General features: G+C 36.2%; 4 protein-coding genes across 6 annotated transcripts in view; 3 read left to right on the forward strand and 1 right to left on the reverse strand.

Moving 5' to 3' along the window:
• Positions 1-6,201: 6,201 nt before the first annotated feature.
• On the forward strand, positions 6,202-8,254 carry LOC130072250 (CWF19-like protein 1). Its single transcript, XM_056237272.1, has 4 exons — positions 6,202-6,464; positions 6,818-6,937; positions 7,604-7,701; positions 7,838-8,254. Exons 1-4 carry the CDS (start codon positions 6,234-6,236, stop codon positions 7,980-7,982), a joined length of 594 nt encoding a protein of 197 aa, XP_056093247.1. The 5' UTR covers positions 6,202-6,233; the 3' UTR covers positions 7,983-8,254.
• Positions 8,255-8,637: 383 nt separating this feature from the next.
• Positions 8,638-11,346, forward strand: washc3 (WASH complex subunit 3). Its single transcript, XM_056237271.1, has 7 exons — positions 8,638-9,000; positions 9,134-9,232; positions 9,326-9,391; positions 9,937-10,047; positions 10,179-10,295; positions 10,410-10,474; positions 10,593-11,346. The coding sequence occupies exons 1-7, from the start codon at positions 8,950-8,952 to the stop codon at positions 10,684-10,686; spliced, it is 603 nt and encodes a 200-aa protein (XP_056093246.1). The 5' UTR covers positions 8,638-8,949; the 3' UTR covers positions 10,687-11,346.
• Positions 11,347-11,921: 575 nt separating this feature from the next.
• Positions 11,922-15,917, reverse strand: dram1 (DNA-damage regulated autophagy modulator 1). The gene is made up of 7 exons (XM_056237270.1): positions 15,660-15,917; positions 14,642-14,709; positions 13,901-14,043; positions 13,466-13,643; positions 13,204-13,262; positions 13,010-13,102; positions 11,922-12,443 (listed from the first exon to the last, which is right to left on the reverse strand). The coding sequence occupies exons 1-7, from the start codon at positions 15,788-15,790 to the stop codon at positions 12,402-12,404; spliced, it is 714 nt and encodes a 237-aa protein (XP_056093245.1). The 5' UTR covers positions 15,791-15,917; the 3' UTR covers positions 11,922-12,401.
• A 1,441-nt stretch (positions 15,918-17,358) lies between these two features.
• Positions 17,359-18,504, forward strand: part of gnptab (N-acetylglucosamine-1-phosphate transferase subunits alpha and beta) — a 71,478-nt gene continuing 70,332 nt past the window's right edge. For 2 of the 3 annotated variants that reach the window (XR_008804110.1, XR_008804109.1), the window contains exons 1-3: positions 17,359-17,632; positions 17,863-17,948; positions 18,179-18,298. Coding sequence is in view for 1 of the 3 variants with exons in the window: in XM_056237349.1 (XP_056093324.1) it covers positions 17,501-17,632; positions 17,863-17,948; positions 18,179-18,298 (338 nt within the window). In the remaining 2 variants the exon portion in view is untranslated. The remainder of the gene's footprint in view (positions 17,633-17,862; positions 17,949-18,178; positions 18,299-18,504) is intronic. The other variant, XM_056237349.1, reaches the window with a different exon arrangement.

The raw sequence follows: 18,504 nt of genomic DNA on the forward strand, positions 1-18,504 counted from the left end.
TATTATGTTCAGAACGCGGAAGTACTGCAGTGAAGTCACGTGAGGAGGTATTTTCACAACGATGCATTTGATGCGCAATGCCAACTCGTTTAAGATATTTAACGCGTAAAAATCTGTGTCTGTGATAATTAAAACGCAACAGAGTTGCTGAAATGGACGAGGACGGATTACCCATTGTGGGATCAGGAATAGATCTTACAAAGGTGAGTTTGTTTTACTTTGCAACATCAGCTGCTGCTCACATGATCGTCTGACACCTAGGAGAGGGGTTTCACGACGCGTCATCAATCCGGAAGTCGGCCAATTTGGAGGCACAGAACGTAAATAATGCCACTGAACTGAATGGACTCGCAAATTTGGCTGATTATTGCTGCTGAAAAATGGTCGAGTTTTGGTCTGTACCAATCGGTCACATCGGGAAAAAGCATGTCGAGTGCTATAGACTGTCAAAAGTTAAAGAGAAGAGTGCAAAAAACTGATGAAATTAGGCGTTTGTGGTTGAGAGAGGTACAGCATCAGACACGTGTAAATGAAGCGTTGACTATGGCTAAAATGTCGACGTAGTTAACTATGGCTACATTCACACTGTCAGTCCAAATCCGATTATCTTTGTATCAAATTGAAATCTGATCTAATATGATGTCCACACTGTGTATCGCAACTGTTCAGATCCGACGTGTGTGTCCATGCATGTTATTTGGTAATATGGCAATGACTTTGCGTTGATGGAGGGGGTTGCATTTGCAATATAATGTTAGATGGTGTCTTATTTAAATGTTACAACATGGAAATGTGCGAGTAGCCCCAGTAGCCCCAGAGTGCAGTCTGGACGATGGGGCGGGGGCGACACTTTTGGGCGGGGCGACACGTGTCGCTCCGCCCACACCTGATTTTATTGGCTTATAATACAGCACTCTTATTGGCGTAGATGCTTAAGGCATGAGCATGCGCATTCCATTATGTACGAGTCTATGGTAGGAGTTTATGGATGATCTACGACGCTGTTTGGCCATAGCCTACTACAGAAATATTAAGTTATAACCATGGCGATTTCCTATTTCAGTAACGATCAATTGGATAATGTTTTGATGAATTTACGAATCAAGTTAGATGAAGTTCCTGTCAAAATGTATTCGTATAGCGCTCAATTCACATCGTTTCAAAGCAGCTTTACAAAAAGTAATATTGTAAGCTTTATAGGCTATAATATTGAGCAGTTTTAGGGCTAGGCGATATCACGAAATAGCCTATGTTGCTGATGATACACTGTTTGAGATTTAGCCTAGATACTATTGTATTTATTAATTTACCCTGGAGATAAAGTCAGTGCCACTTTTAGTGAGCAATGATCATGACGGCATGAAATTACTGGCATAGAAGGAGAGATAATTTCTATAGGCTGATTTAGGCTAGACAATATTTTTCCGCATTTCATGCAGGGCTCCGGAATTTTACATCATTCGTAAATGCTTCTTCGTTTTTCCATTAGGATCAGTGAATAAACACAAACTCGGGATTTTACACAAATGATGATAACTGTATTTCAGTAAAACATTGTATAAATCCAAAAGTGTGTTTTATTTTATTTTAAAGCAAAACCACGGTGACAAATAAGACAATGATAGGCTACCAAATAGCATACAAGCCATTGGGGTTTGTGCGTAGGCTACAAAAGGAATAAAAACCGTGCACTGCTGAAATGTGGAAAAAAATATATATATTTATTTACTAAAACAGATTTATTATGTCGATCTAGGCTATAGCAAATATTATTATTTATGTGCTCAAGAGCGTATTTAAGCAATATGCCTACATGTTCATATCACTTCTCTGCTGGGTATTTTATTTATTTTATTATAGGCCTTATAATTGCACAGATTTACAGCAGTGTTTTTTTTTATGGTTATGCAGCTAGCCTATATGTGAGTGTTAATATTTAAAACCATTTTTATCCCGTAGCCTATACTACGCAGATTAAAACATGGACACGTAATGCGGGGGTGGATAAATAAATTATAGGATTTTTATAATGTCGCAGTCACAGATAGTTGTAGCTAGCCTACATGTTAACCAGTTGACACTTATTAGAAAACATGAATCTTTTAAAACTATAACATAGGGCTTTACAGAACCATATATAGGCCCTCATTTTATTAACAGGTAAACAACAACGAAACATGAGTTTGCCATTAAACATTTTATTTTGCACTTTGTAGCCTACCAAATAATGCACGTTACATCGTTACACAATAATGCAAATAACATCTCGTTAAAAAATGAAACAAAAACGGTCGTGCTTTAAAAATTAAAATCAGCTGCTATTAGGCTACATTCTTACAGTGAATTATCATCCTTTGCGTAAAATCCCGAGTTTGTGCTGATCCACCGATCCTGATAGAAGTATAAAGAAGCCAAGTGAATGACGCGCTATAATGTAAAACATCTCACTGAAGTAGGCCTACAGGTGCTGTGTCACCAAGCGTTCGTTTTTAAACAATAACTTAATCTATTCTGTGTCTTAAGTACAATAAAACAGCAATAGATCTTAACTAAAATTACCATGGTAAACCGATAAGATAGCCATACGATTAAAGTATTTAATAGTTCTTTAATACGGCCAAATCATTCATAAAATCGTACTTAAAGGAATGCGCATACTCAGACCTGAATCGTCTACACCAATAAGATTGCGGTTAGGGGTGGGCGATATCTCGATATTTAAAATATATCGAGATATTTTTTAAACACGATATGGATTTTGACATATCGTATATCGATATATTGTTTATATTTAATCCTGACTTTGCCACTTTGCTAGTTTGCCTTCTCTGTGCTGTGCTCGCCCCTGCCTCCTTGCTTTTGTTCCCCCTCACCTCGCGTGTTGTCTCATTCAACAATTGTCTCATCCGCAACCAGCCCGGAGGCTACAGAACTCCGAGTGTGTCTGCGCGCGAGCGACAGAGCACGAGAGAAACCGAGTGTGAGCATTAATTGCATTAGTAAATTGGTAGCCTACATACTACAATATATAATTACTATATAAGAGGCATGGAAGTTCGATTAATGGACTCCAGTAATCAGAAGGCTACTACAAACGTCTTGTTTTAAACTATTGCAGGGCTCGAATTTCGGCGCGGGTATTGCGCATAATTCTAATCTTTCCCGCAGGTCTCCCATTTATAATGCGGGAAATTCCCGCAATCGTAATCCACACAGATTATAAAATCAAATCATTCTTTTAACAACTATCTGCCAGACGCAATTTCACAAACAGCGTGAGTGTTCAGCGGTGCCGCTTCTTTCTCGTCTCTCATAATGTGTTGTGCAAGGCATCAAGCGCTGCGGCGATAAAACACACTCGCGTTTAGGAGTCGGGACATGATGGATATTCACTCGCACAATCGGGCCAGCAGTGCATCGTGACTGAAGTTTACCATTTGCACGTCTTTTTAAGTCTTACCAGTTTAAACATTCAAGCGATTTTAAACTAATCAGTGCTCGCGCGCTCTCTGAGAGATTATTTTCTATGCGCACATTCATAGAAAATCCGCCTTAAGAACAGCTGGCCAGTAACAAAAGTTATTTTTCGCGGATTATATTGCTTTAACAAGCAAAATTGTCAATTTCGGTCGTCGTGAGTATACTCTAAACATAGTCGGTTTTGTCTTTAATAAGCATAAAACGCATGCCAGTATAATGAACACAGGATCCGTGCACTAGCTCTTAAAGTGACGGCAGCCATATGTGTGTCATTCATTTTGTTGTCAATACAACAAAAGATAGCTTTAAGTTAAAGGAATCAGGATTAATAACCTATGTATTTAATTTATTCAGGACTAAAATACTACTCAGTGTTATTTTCCATTTGATTTCTTTATTCAGTTTCTGTATATGAATCACGTGATTAATAATGATGACGAAATTCAGGCCCTGTGTTTAATTTTTCTCATTTGGTTACATTCTGTTATGGAAAATTAATTTTCTATTGATTGTAGGCCTATATTTTGAGTTGTATTCACATCCATTTTCCTGTAAAGATATCGAGATATATATCGAATATCGAGATATAGCAAAATATATCGAGATATATTTTTTGCTCCATATCGCCCAGCCCTAATTGCGGTATTATAAACCAATAAAATTGGGGGTGGGCGGAGCGACACGTGTCGCCCTGCCCAAAAGTGTCGCCCCGCCCCATCGTCCAGACTGCACTCTGGGGTACTACAAATGTGCAGCCGCCGCGCTGGACTACTGCGGCAGAACTGTAGGAGGCTGGTATACTGCTGTTCCCTTTCAAGGCGGTCACTTCGACATTACGTCATACTGACGTATATGGGAACTCCTCCCTTCTCCATTTTCACTGAAATCTTATAGGTTAACGCCAGCTGGCCAATTGACGCAAAACATGCAAATGCTGACCGGTCCGCGGGCAGTATAAATAGCATGGGCGCGACAATTACGTCAGAATCAAGACTGAACGCTAGCACAGCTGATCAAACGGCGAGCACGGCGATTGACGTAATGTCTCGTTCCCGCCTCTCAGGGAACCGAGGTTACGATAGTAACCGGAGACGTTTTCCCACGCTCGTCTGCGCCGGTTTCAGAAATAATACTTTTCTGCTCGTCCGGCACTTTGCAACAACACAGCATTGTTTCGGCAGTGACTTTCAGCATGTTTCCTATAAATGACGTTTGCATTTTAAGACATACCACGCGAAATCCGATCGTTCAGACTGAGGCTGATGTCCTGATATGTGATTTGAATAGGATTTCAAACCACATATGGATGTAACTTGAAACGGATTTCATGTGCTTTTTTGGACTGATAATCTGAACGTATCCTATGTCGGGATAATAAATAGATGGAAGAATTGCAGTAATGTTACGTGCTAGAGAAGCTAAATCGTTCGGATCTTTACCACATATTAACTTTAGTTTGTCTAAATGTTGCGCTCTCTCCTGCTTCCCAAGTCCTTCTCTATTTGATTTCGCACCTACCACGTGTTTTTTCCGTGGTTTATTAGTGTAACAATGTGTTCAGTAGTACATAAACAGTGCAATCCATGCTGTTGTTTACATCAGAGTGCCTCCATAATGGCCGCGCATCCGGGTTATCGTCCAGTTGGTGAAACTCCACAGTTTGTGAGGAGGTATGTTCACCTGTCAGCACATCATCTTTACAGTAACACTCAACTTATACATTCTGGGAAGTCTCAGTGACCTGATGGAATTTGCTTTTACAGAAGCTAGCAACAGTATCACTACGAATCCAGCAGATTGAGACCACACTAAGCATTTTGGAAGCAAAGGTAAGTCAAGGCAATTAAGGGGGTTTTCATGGGCGGTGAAAATGTTTTTTTTAAAGTGTTTAATAAATAACTTTATTAAAACAATAATTAAAAATAAGATTAAGATTGAAATTAATAAAAATAAATACACGAACATTACATTTAAACAAACAAATAGATACATTTTTTTTATTTTAAATAATTAATACAAATTAAATGTAAGATTACAAATAAAATAACAGATTCCTATTTTAATATATTTTAAAATGTAATTTATTCCTGTTATGCAAAGCTGAATTTTCAGCATCATAACTCCAGTCTTCAGTGTCACATGATCCTTCAGAAATCATTCTAATATGATGATTTGGTGCTCAAGAAACATTTCGTATTGTCAATGTTGAAAATAGTTGTGCTGCTTAATATTTTTGTGGAAACTGAAATAAAAAAATTCAGGATTCTTTGATCAATTTCTTTACTGTCACCTTTGATTCATTTAATGCGTCCAGCAACATCAACATGGCAGGAAGAGACAATCGGACGGGGACAGACCCAAACAGCCCAGAAAACCCCGTGAGTCCATTCACTTCTCAGAGGTGGTCTAATGGATCAAACTGAACTGTTTTTATTACCTCATTTAGAAACACTCAGCAGAACTTATTTCAATTCTTTTTAGAGTTGATTTTGGGGAGGATTTGAATTTATTTTTGCTTGCTGCTCTTGACACAGACCTTGATTTCTGCTTTTATAACAGCACAGCCCACTGGACCCTGTTGGTTCTGCTTTGCCAATCCAGAAATCGAGAAGCACTTGGTCATAAGCAACGGAATCGGAACACACGTCAGTCCACAAAATATGTACTTAGCAGCCCAGTGTCACTTTAGAAAGCTTTTAAACATAAAGATATGACTATAGACTTCTCTCCTGTTGCTTTTTCATGTTGATCTAATGTCAGTATTCTATTTCCAGTGTTACGTGGCTCTCGCTAAGGGTGGTCTCACTCCTGACCATGTTCTTCTGCTGCCCATCAAACATTACCAGTCAGTGGTGGATTTGGCATCAGAGGTGGTTGAAGAGATGGAGAAATACAAGAGCGCTGTCAAGAAGTTCTGTAAAAGCAGAGGCCAACGGTGCGTCTTGTTTGAGAGGAACTACCGCAGCCAGCACCTTCAACTACAGGTCCATACAAAATAGTGTCATTCATAATGAGATTGTGGTGTCTGCCTGAACAGACTGACCTGCACAGATCCCAGGTCAGTCTAAACAGCACCACATATATGAAAAAGAGAGTCTGGTAAACTTATAGCAGCGCGGAGAGTGTGAGAGACGCCCCACCTTCCACCAATCTCAGACTCCAACATCATTTCATCAGTTTAAGTCTGAGTGGATAGCCAATCTGTCTGCATTGACGAGTAACCATTTCTGAGGGACGTGTTCCCAATGATGACCAAATACATGATTTCCTAAAGTTATGAGAAAGCAGTGCATAATGGGTGTAACGGACGGAAACTTCTCTTCTGCTTCATCCTCAGGTTGTGCCGGTGCCCATGGAGAAGTGCAGTACAGAAGACATCAAGGAGGCGTTCATGACACAAGCTGAAGAGCAGCAGATGGAACTGATGGAGATTCCAGCTCATACAGACCTCAAACAGGTACACACCATCGGTCTCCCTCAGACTGAACACTTCACAGTTTGTCAGAGTTTTTATTTATTATTTAAACTCAATATATTTTTAATATAATAATTTATTACTTTATTATATTATATAAATATTTATTTTTAAATGATATATACTATTAAAATAGCAACTTATTGCTTTCTCATCATCATTATTATTATTACATTGTATAAATTACTTATTTAAAATTATATAATATACTGCTAATTCAATCATGTAAATTGTATACTGATATTATAATTTATAATATACTAATATATATTTATTTATATATATATATATATATATACAATACATACATACATGCATACATACACTGTTAATATAATAATTTCTTATTATTATTACAAAAGTTTATTTAAATTATATTTACATTATATTTGTTATGTCATTTTATTTATTTTTAAGTTATATATATATATATTGTTAATAGAATCTATTATTAATATTATTATATAAAAAAAATAATCTATTTACTTAATGGCATATGCAACTCTATTCAGTTTAGTTTGTTCTTGTTGTAGTCTAACCTGCAAAAACAAATCCATGTGTAGTCTAAAATCAAATTTAACAAATAAATAAAATTAATTTTTATTTTTTTTAAATAACTGTGACTAACAATAATATTCCACATTGCAGATTGCTCCTCCAGGAACACCCTACTTTTATGTGGAGCTGGATACAGGCGAGAAGCTGTTTTATCGCATCAAGAAAAATTTCCCTTTGCAGTTTGGCAGGTAATTGTTACACTGGCACAATTCATCAACTGGGGGCAGTCATACACTAGTTATAAACATTAGTATGTGTTTGACCTGATTGTAAAAACACGCTTCAGCATAACCACCTGTGTATATCCTGTGTGTGCTGCCACAGGGAAGTATTAGCGAGCGAGGTGGTGTTGAACATCCCCATGCGAGCTGACTGGAGAGAGTGTAAATGTACAAAGGAAGAGGAGGAGGATCAGGCCAAAAAAGTGCGCTCTGACTTTGAGCCCTTTGACTTCGCAATTGATGACTGAGCAACACTTCAGATACATCTGACTTTAACACCTTCAATCATGTTTGTGAACTCCCTAAATGTGTCCAAAACTGCTTATTTTATCTTTTTATTCTTTTTAAATTTTGAAGCTTTCCTCTTCCTTTCATTTGGCAACAGTTAGAAATGACTGTTGTCACAGTGGTCTTTTAAAAGATATCTTTGTTTTGGTGATGTATCAGTCTGTTGGATGCCAATAAGTGTGGAATTTTGTTTTGTGACTCCAAATTAAAGTCATTTTTCAAATTTGTAAAATCTGCATTTTTTTCTCTCTCTTGTAATAATAGTCTGGTGTTCGTCCTCTGCTGGTGTTGATGTCCTTTTCTTGGTCTACTATGTAGCAAGAATCAAACTCCTGACATTTTAGTTGTTTGTACTTGGTACACAAACAGTTCTGCTGTCTGAAATATAACCCGTCATCTCATAGGCGACGTGTGTGTGTGTGTGTGTGTGTGTGTGTGTGTGTGTGACAATGTTTCAATCTTAGTAATTAATTAGACATAAAGTAATCAATTATATATAACCTATCCTCTCACTTATGATTATTCGCAATAATTATTTATAAATATAACTCAACATTTAGTCGAATGTTACATTTCTTAAAATCGACTTTCGTTTTTTGGGAGCGGACTTTTATTATGGTAACGTGGAAGTTTTAAGGACTTTTGAGTTGCAAGCAAACGTAAACAGTTCAAATATAAATATGTGAAAGAAGATTTGTGTAACAATGAATTACTCTTTAGTTTTATTTGTAACACAAAACAGTATTTATTAAGGTTAGAAGGGTTTGGGAACTTTTATTATGTTCAGAACGCGGAAGTACTGCAGTGAAGTCACGTGAGGAGGTATTTTCACAACGATGCATTTGATGCGCAATGCCAACTCGTTTAAGACATTTAACGCGTAAAAATCTTTGTCTGTGATAATTAAAACGCAACAGAGTTGCTGAAATGGACGAGGACGGATTACCCATTGTGGGATCAGGAATAGATCTTACAAAGGTGAGTTTGTTTTACTTTGCAACATCAGCTGCTGCTCACATGATCGTCTGACACCTATGAATTCGTTTTCACATAACTCATATGTGCACAAAGCATCTGGTCTGAAACTGATCATTACATTTTGTTTCTTAAGGTTCCAGCCATTCAACAGAGAAGAATCGTAGCTTTCCTCAATCAGTTCATAGTCCACACCGTCAGGTTCCTGAACCGCTTTTCCACAGTTTGTGAGGAGGTATGTTCACCTGTCAGCACATCATCTTTACAGTAACACTCAACTTAAACATTCTGGGAAGTGTCAGTGACCTGATGGAATTTGCTTTTACAGAAGCTAGCAACAGTATCACTACGAATCCAGCAGATTGAGACCACACTAAGCATTTTGGAAGCAAAGGTAAGTCAAGGCAATTAAGGGGGTTTTCATGGGCGGTGAAAATGTTTTTTAAAAAAGTGTTTAATTAATAACTTTATTAAAACAATAATTAAAAATAAGAATAAGATTGAAATGAATAAAAATAAATACACCACGAACATTACATTTAAACAAATAAATAAACATTTGATTTTAAATAATTAATACAAATTAAATGTAAGATTACAAATAAATAGTCAAACATTTGATAAAAATACATAAACAGTGGATTAAAACAACTGAGAAAATAAATAAAATATTTTCCAAATACTATTTTCGATCCATTCATAATATTATTTTTTTACAGTAGAAATTGGGTCTTTGTACATGAAACTATATGGATGCCTTTTAAGTTCCAGGATAGGGGTCTCTCGCATTGAAAAACATTGATCAATGATCATATTTGGGGGTCCGTGGTATCTAAATACTCAAAACCTCTGACTCAAGGAACAGGACTTTATTGAATACCTTCTTTTTTTAAGCTTATCTAAGTTGATTTCATGAAACAATGATTTATACATTTTCAGTTAGCCTCTATTCCTGGTTTGGAAGAAGTGACAGTGGATGGAGTGAGACCGTCTCCAGTGACAAACGGCCCTGCAGTGCAAGCCAGTCGTGCAACGGGTCCCCCTGTTGAGGTAACAGTTATTCTGATATATTATTAATGTCTTCATCCATTTATCCCACTGCATTCTGAGGTTGTTATAACATAATGGCACTCATAGGAAGTCCTTCAGTCAGTATTAATACAAAATCCCTTTCCATTCAGGCATCTCAGCAAACACAAGTGGCCCCTCAGGAGCCGAAAGCAGAGGTCCCAGCGGAAAACATCATGACTGTAGCCAAGGACCCGCGATATGCCAGATACCTGAAAATGGTGCAAGTGGTATGCGTGTTTCTCTTAAGTTTCATCATTAACAAACCTACTCCCTAATTATGGCTGACGACGTCATGTCAAATGTGTATGCAAATGCCCAAATTTTGCTCTGTATGTTCACAGGGTGTTCCAGCTATGGCCATTAAAAATAAGATGGTATTGGAGGGTTTGGACCCTAGTTTGCTTGAGTAAGTGTTGATGACAGTAAACAAGATGATGCATGTGTATAAGTTGATTCTGTCACTATTTGTATGATTATGAGCTGTTTATGTTCTAGCTAATAGATTTCTTTATTGTATCCTTCAGTACTCCTGATGCACCTGTTCCAGATGGTGGCAAAAAAGGCTTGGAAGAGCAAGATGATGACAGCTCCGGCAGCGAATCATCCTTCAGCGATTGATTGGCTCCGCCCCCTCCCACAGCTAACTTGGCCTGGACTCGTTAGACCTTGTTGGACTTGGCCTACTGTATGTAGGCTGTCATGAATCTTGCTCATCTCAAAGCAGGGACAATGCACTTGAATGTCCCTACAAAGGATAGACATTAAGCGATGGCACTAAAAGGTTGTGCTACATCATGGAGACGGCATACTTGAAATCTGTACTGGTGGTTTCTGAGGGCAGTTGCTCACTAGGTGAGATCGCTGATGATTATGGTTATATTTGATCCATTGAGTGCTACTCTCATCTGAATTGTGAAGTGTGTCATTTCTTGCCATGTACATATGTGTATCCAATAACAATAAAAAGATGCCACTTGGTGTTTTTATGAAATGGCCACAAGCAGCCTTGTTAATCTGTTCTGAAATAGATTTTTAAAATTGTAGCTGAGGGAAATTTCTTTTCTTTTTTTCATCTCCACTTGGAACAATCTTGAATTGACTTTGAAACGCGGTTATATCAACAACAAAATCCACATAAAGCCCTATTTAATTTAGTTAGATTTGTTATGTTTCTAAAGATACTAATTATGTTACATAGCCATTAAAGATTTGCTTACATTGTCTTTTCCAAAGTAACTTATTAAAAGTTATATTCAAATTTGTTGCAAAGAAGTTTTATTTTTAAAACATACCATTATTCAAAAGTTCGGGCTTGAATTTAAAATGTTTTTAAATTAAGTCTGTTATGCATTTACTTGATTAGAAATACAGTAAAAATGAATATTGTGAAATATTTTTACAGTTTAAATAGTAGTTTTTTTGTTTCAATGCATTCTGAATAATTTATTTCTGTGATGGTAAAGCTGAATTTTCAGCATCATTGCTGATTGTCTGAGTGTCACATGATCCTTCAGAAATCATTCTAATATGTTGATTTGCTGCTCTAGAAACATTTCATCAATGCTCAAAACAGTTGTGCTGCTTTATTTCTTTGTGGAAACCATGATTCGGTTTTATTTTTTTCAGGATTCTTTGAATAGAAAGTTCAAAAGAACATGATTTTTTTTCTTATGTAACATTATTAATGTCTTTACTGTCACTTTTGATCAGCAGCGCCCTTGCTTAATTATAGTATTCATTTCTTTTAAAAGTCTAAACAAATCTTACAGACCCCAAACTTTTAAACAGTAGTGTATGCTGCTATTCCTAGAAACATTAAAGCAATCACTTCTCTTAAGCCATGCACATCATCATCATTGTCATGTGTTTTTATTCCAGAATTACAAAATCAGACACATTGTGCAATCAACGGACTTACATTCACATTGCACTGCATAAAGAACAAGAGTATAAAAAACACCTGTGGCTCACTCTCAGCTGCACTGAATTTTCGGAATGATCATGAAGAAAAACAACCGAAGCAAAGATTGATTAAATGCAAATATGAATGTGCTATTTTGTCTTGGTTGATTATTATAAAAGGAGAATCACTATGATAAAACTTTCTTAATTGTTAGAGTGTATTACATTTCAAGTACGTTTCATGCCTTTTTTTCCAAGACCAAAGTGCAAGCTACAAAAATATACACTGCAAATGATTATACAGTACTGCAACAGATCTTTCAACGTGAAAAAAGCTAATAAGTTGTATAAAAAAATACAATTATATTATTAAAAATGCACCAAAAACAGTGAAACATAACTCATCCAATAACAGTATGATGTCACGCTCATTAATACTCTATTAAATGAACAGTCAGTTTCAGAGTGAATTGCTGTAAAAAGAAATAAAAGAAATGTTAAGTTTATCTAAGAGGAACTAAAAACGAATTTCACAAAATGTAAGTGATTAGAAATAATGTGAAAATCAATATACCACATACACTACTGTTCAAAAGTTTAGGGTCGTAAGTTTTTTTTTAAATGTTTTTAAAAGTCACTTATGCTCACCGAGGCTGCATTTATTTGATCAAAATGCAGTAAACATATTGTGAAATATTATTGCAAATTAAAATATCTTTATTATATTTAAATATATTTAAAATCGGTAATGTATTCCTGTGATGGCAAAGCTGAATTTTCTTGCATGATTCTTCAGAAGTCAATAAACATGAATTATTAACAATTCCTGTTTTTTTTTTTGTTTTTTTTTGATGAACAAAGTTCAAAAGAGCAGCATTTACGGTATTTGAAATAGAACATTATAATTGTCTTTACTGTTCCTTTTGATCAATTAAATGCATCCTATCTGAATAAACACATTAATTTATTTTTATTTATTTTTTTGACCCCCAAACCTTTTGAACTGTAGTGTAAGTCTCATAATGTTTCATGTACTCACCTGGAACTCTTGGATGTATGTTAAGAAGAAGAAGACGAAACTGAAGGCAGTGATCCACTCACACACAGCGCTCACTATATGAAGTGTGTAGTCCTTCAGAAGCAGGGAAACAAGTCAAGCAACTCTAAACATTCAATATTACATTTGACTATAATCTGAGGTCTGAAATGTCTGGTTTGTGAACTGAATTGTACCTTATCATTGATGTCCCAGTGAAGTTTGCTTGTTCCAACAGAAACGGCACAGAAAATAGCTGGAAGGAGGCGTTAAAGACAAACAGTTTGATCTGAAATGTAAACAGTGCATGTCTTCACACGGAAAACCAGCATGCTGGGATCACAACACTGGATTTGGATGAATAGCGATGAAAGGAGATGCATGTTCATGCATATTTACATTGGCAAAACTATGTTCAGTTTGTAAACCAGCAGCACATGTTAGACTGAGAAAGGATACTGGGAAAAATAGCTAGAAAGGCCACTGCAGCGAAGAATGCACGGAAATGACACATCCACTTAGAAGGTCCGTAAGGACGAGCACGGTACGAGATCACGCTCTGAATGATGGTGTATATAGCTCCAAAGATGAAGAACAGTAAAGCACCCAAATCATGGACTGCCATCACTGTCGTCTCCTAGAACACAACAGCATACATGAGAGTCATCGCTTACTCACCCTCATGTCATTCCATACACAACATTTTTTGAAGAACTGCTTTCGTTCATACAGTGAAAGTCAATGGGGTCCAAAACAATATTGGAACCCACTGACTTTCTTTATATAGACACACACAAAAAAAACACTTTTCAAAATATAATTGTTGTGTTACACCAAAGAACGAAAGTGAGTAAATTCTGAAAGAGTTTTCGATTGTGGCTAAACTAGACATACCTGAAATGTAGCAACCAAACACATGCCGACGCAAGAGATGATGCCAACAGCAAAAGAAGCCTTGTTCAGACCTGGTGACACGGCACCGGTTGTCTCGTGGACTCTTTCCACAAATTTATATTCAGCATACATAGTAGCAAAGGCTGGAAAACAAATTCCCTGCACTGAGTTTCATCCGTTTAAAGAATGGAAATTGCTGTGCAATACAGTCAACAATATTCACTCATGCAAATAAAACTGAATAAACTCTCTGGAGACTTTATGCAGGAAAGTGCAATGAAAACAGTATTTGTATCGGTTAAAAATTCATTTGAGTTGCCATGGTGGCTGTTGCTCTGATAACCTGTAACCTGATTTGGCATTAGGTTTCATTTCTGCAGTTGTTGTTTGAGGGTTTGACTGCAGTTTTGTAAAACACTGAACTCCAGCTGTGTGTCACGGGTGGGAAAAAAATTGTGTTTTCGTTTTCAGCAGAAAGAGAAGTGAGACCAGAATGAGTGAGGTTCCATTGTTACTAAAGAAGCGTATATTTGAGACATTCCCACTGCTTTCCTCTCACATGTCAAAATCAAGCAGTTTGCGGTTGACTAAAAGTTGCACAATTTCCAAAAGGTTGTGACAAACAGATAGCAAGGAGTTTCCTGAAGCTGCTGCTGGGAGATTAACTGGTCTTCTGAAATATGAGCTGGAAATCAAATCAAATCAAACTGAAATCAGAAAGTGGCTGATTATTAGTCATACCTGCAAACGAAGTGATTGTCGACATGAATCCAAACACACAGCTCTCAGGGGGAGTTGCCCCTGTATCACTGAAAAAAGTAAACGACTGATTTTCAGAAACGTTTACACAAATTATAACATTGGGTTACACTTTATTTTAAGGTGTCATTGTTGCTGTGTAATTATATATTTAAGTACTGAGAAATATTACTCAACAACATGTACTCACTATAGGGTTAGGGTAGGATTAGGATTTGGTTGAGGGTTAGTTTAATGTAATTATGCATAATTTACTGTTATTACTACATGTAACAAGGATACTGTAAAATAAAGTGTTACGGAACATTCACATATGAAGGAATTCAGAAACTTTTAGTCATAACTGTGCAGTCCACAGTTTACTGTATGACATTTAATAAAAGTGCAATCATGGCCTCACCATTACAATACATTAATATGTGACTTTGAAAATATTTATTATTACTTATCTATTTTTAAAATATTTTTAAAATAAGTATTTTAAATGTAAATATAAGTTTGTTATTATTTTTAAACAATAAACTTTAAAAAATGTAGGGTGTTTTTTACAGGATATATTATATAGTTATATTAAATATGTGTGTTTGTGTGTGTGTGTGTGTGTGTGTTACTGTTATTATATTATATTATATTATATTATATTATATTATATTATATTATATTATATTATATTATATTATATTAATCTTCTTTCAGGATATCTAGTTTGTGCAGCTTCCTGCACTGAACACTAACCTAGTTTTGAACACGAGCCACGTTCATCCTCTCAGTAGAAAACGAAACTAAACGAGCTAACAGCAAAAAACTTTTTTTCCCCGAAATTCTTACAACTAGGACCTTTATATGTCTAGGCTATATATAAATACCCGCTTAAAACATGGACTTGTTACTAACATTACAAGCTATTTCTGGTCTATTATGTTAAGAGTTGTAAATTCATCAAATCCAGATGTGTATCTAAACTAAAATCAAGCACAATGTAAAAAGGCATTTCACATACCTTATATAAGGAAGGACAACGTCCACATCTCGTCGAAACAATGCGATGATATAAGATATTATGAATGTGCTCGATGACCAGATTACCAGAAAAGTAGGTAAAAAGCACATTCCTTCCAAAAACCAAACCATCTCGCCTGAGGGCTGAGTGTGAACGGTGCATCACCATTCACGGAGACAAAAGTAAAGAAAACATCACATCAGATATTAAGACACGGACACTTGACTGAACACATACTGGATGCAAAGTAACTCGAGGTTTATAACTGTATCTATCGTGTCACGTGTTCGATGGGAATCTCTGATTCTCTTCCTCATTGTTTTACCCATATACATTGTCAACAACCGCAAATGTGAACAATACACAGAGGTTCTTTCTTTCTTTCTTTCTTTCTTTCTTTCTTTCTTTCTTTCTTTCTTTCTTTCTTTCTTTCTTTCTTTCTTTCTTTCTTTCTTTCTTTCTTTCTTTCTTTCTTTCTTTCTTTCTTTCTTTCTTTTAGATAAACCTGTAACACTTTACAAGGTTCCAATTGTTAACATTAGGCTAATGTATTACTAGTAAATGATTTAAATCAAAATTTGCATCTGTTAATAGGCTATTATTCAATGTAGCCTACCTCAGATAACATGAACTAATGAACAGTTGTGTATTAATGAACTAACATTAACAAAGATGAATAGCCTACATACTGAAACAAATGTATTTCTCTTTGTTAAAAATTGGTTAAGGCATTATAATGTTAACTAATGGGACCTTATTGTAAAGTGTTAACCTATCGATAAATCTTTGTTAACTAAACCAGTTTGTTATGGTGATGGCAAAAATATATAGCGTCTAGTTGGGTAAACTTCTATAGCGGTAAATGAGAGAAAACATTAAATATATATATATTTTTTTAAAATAGCACAAGAAAACCTCCACAATAGTGTTTTCACAACTATCAAAAATATTGGAAAAAAAGAGCGATTGATAACGGCAGTCAGAAGAGAGAAAGACGTCAATTTTACCATCACTCCCAAACTGAGGGTGTTTCTCTATTAGAAACACCCTCACAGCAGCGTTAACTAGTTTCTTGTAATTTGATGGAAAGGTAGGCTAATATAATACAAAGTATAGTGTTATAAATGTAGATACATTTAAAAATATATATATATATATAAAAAAAACTTTACAGGATTTATGATATTGATGACCGTTAAAACTCAGGGCCCATTTTTAAAGCAGGTGACCTTTGACAGCTAGTGTTCAGAAAATGTGTGAATCTGCTATTGGTCAGCATAATATTCATCTGCACTAACTCAAATCCTACCAATAAACCCTAACCCTAACACCATGTGAATATGTATTCACATCTATTGATGAAGCACATTTTCAGTACAGCGGCAATACAATGTTTGACCCAGTTGTCTTTAAATGGCTACTGAACACAGAAAAATCAATGCCAAATGAGCATTACATCTTTTAGATTAAGTTATTTAAAACAGTTTAATTAATATATAAATCATAATTTAAAAACATATTTAAATGTGTGAAATAGTTATTTTTTGAAAGTTTTAAATAGGCCTACTTTACAAGAATTGCATGAAGTACCTTAAGTGCTCGTCCTCCTATTCACTAGAGGGCAGCAGCGAGTCTGTCATGTTCATAGATGTACTTGAATCGAGCGGCGTATCATCATCACCTGATCACTACACATAAGGAACTACAGCGTTTGAGTGTTGAGCGTGCGGTCATGTGACAGTATGTTTTAGTGTAATGAAGTTATTTTTATTTCACCGCGGGAAATATGTGTCCACATTAAGTGTTTATGGAGGAAGAGATGTTGATGGCCGGGGAGAGTCATGTTGATAATTAATTCGGTATTGAAACTGCTGCAGCGTCAGACATACACCTGCCTGTCTCATCGTTATGGACTGTACCTGTGTTTCGGAGGACTAGTCCTCATGATAGTGTCTGCCTTTCAGTTTGGAGAGGTAGGTACACTATTTAGGGTGAAATTCATCCGGCAGAAGTATACTAGCTTCATTAGATTTGCATTTAGGCCGTGCATGTATCCTATCTGTGCATTCTGTGTCAATCACTGATCAAAGCTGATTGTGCAATGTGACTCTGACCTGTTGTTACATAGTTGGTAATCTTACGCACTAGAAGTAAGGGCTTGTTGTGTATTAACTGGCTGGTTTTGTTTTGTTTTTGTTTGCAGGTTGTAGTAGAGTGGAGTCGAGATCAGTACCATGTTTTGTTTGATTCCTACAGAGATAATGTTGCAGGAAAGTCCTTTCAGACCAGGTGAGGAACAGCTCAATGAAACCAGCATCACTGCTTCATTCACACACAGTAATAAAGCCCTGTTATCTGATCACTCTCTAAGGGACACTTATAATCTGAAAATGATTATAAAAATATTTCAGTCTGTCACTACTGTTTTAAAAAAAAATATGATTTGAAAATGCACATTTTCGTATATATGCTCCTGGATTCACATACCTTCCCTGCTTCATATGCTTGTAATAATTCAGGCTTTGCCTACCGATGCCCATCGATGTGGTTTACACCTGGGTAAACGGCACAGACATCGGCCTGCTGAAGGATCTTCGTACTGTGAGGCAGCAGTTGGAAGAAGAACAGAAGGCCCTGAGGTACCCCACCCATAAAACACACACTCTTAATATAGTATTTGTTTATCCGCACATGGTTGGAAACATTTTGCATAGTGTGACTTTGACTATTTATTTAACCTTCCACTTCACTGCTTTCATCAGGAATATATTCCTGTGATGCAAAGCTGAATTTTCAGCATCATTACTCCAGTTTTCAGTGTCACATGATCCTTCAGAAAAATCAT

The sequence above is a fragment of the Rhinichthys klamathensis genome, unplaced genomic scaffold, assembly GCF_029890125.1.
Source record: "Rhinichthys klamathensis goyatoka isolate OS25496 unplaced genomic scaffold, OSU_Roscu_1.1 h1tg000485l_1, whole genome shotgun sequence".
In the NCBI taxonomy this organism is placed as follows: domain Eukaryota; kingdom Metazoa; phylum Chordata; class Actinopteri; order Cypriniformes; family Leuciscidae; genus Rhinichthys; species Rhinichthys klamathensis.

Bases quoted from the DNA above. Each gene is read 5' to 3' on its own strand.
- LOC130072250 (XM_056237272.1), top strand. From the start codon at position 6,234: ATGTCAGTATTCTATTTCCAGTGTTACGTGGCTCTCGCTAAGGGTGGT. The intron at 6,938-7,603 runs GTACACACCATC...TCCACATTGCAG, and splicing joins CTCATACAGACCTCAAACAG to ATTGCTCCTCCAGGAACACC. The intron at 7,702-7,837 runs GTAATTGTTACA...GTGCTGCCACAG, and splicing joins TTCCCTTTGCAGTTTGGCAG to GGAAGTATTAGCGAGCGAGG.
- washc3 (XM_056237271.1), top strand. From the start codon at position 8,950: ATGGACGAGGACGGATTACCCATTGTGGGATCAGGAATAGATCTTACA. The intron at 9,001-9,133 runs GTGAGTTTGTTT...TTGTTTCTTAAG, and splicing joins CAGGAATAGATCTTACAAAG to GTTCCAGCCATTCAACAGAG. The intron at 9,233-9,325 runs GTATGTTCACCT...TTGCTTTTACAG, and splicing joins TTTCCACAGTTTGTGAGGAG to AAGCTAGCAACAGTATCACT.
- dram1 (XM_056237270.1), bottom strand. From the start codon at position 15,790: ATGGTTTGGTTTTTGGAAGGAATGTGCTTTTTACCTACTTTTCTGGTA. The intron at 14,710-15,659 runs GTATGTGAAATG...TACTTTTTTCAG, and splicing joins GTTGTCCTTCCTTATATAAG to TGATACAGGGGCAACTCCCC. The intron at 14,044-14,641 runs GTATGACTAATA...TTTGTTTTCCAG, and splicing joins GACAATCACTTCGTTTGCAG to CCTTTGCTACTATGTATGCT.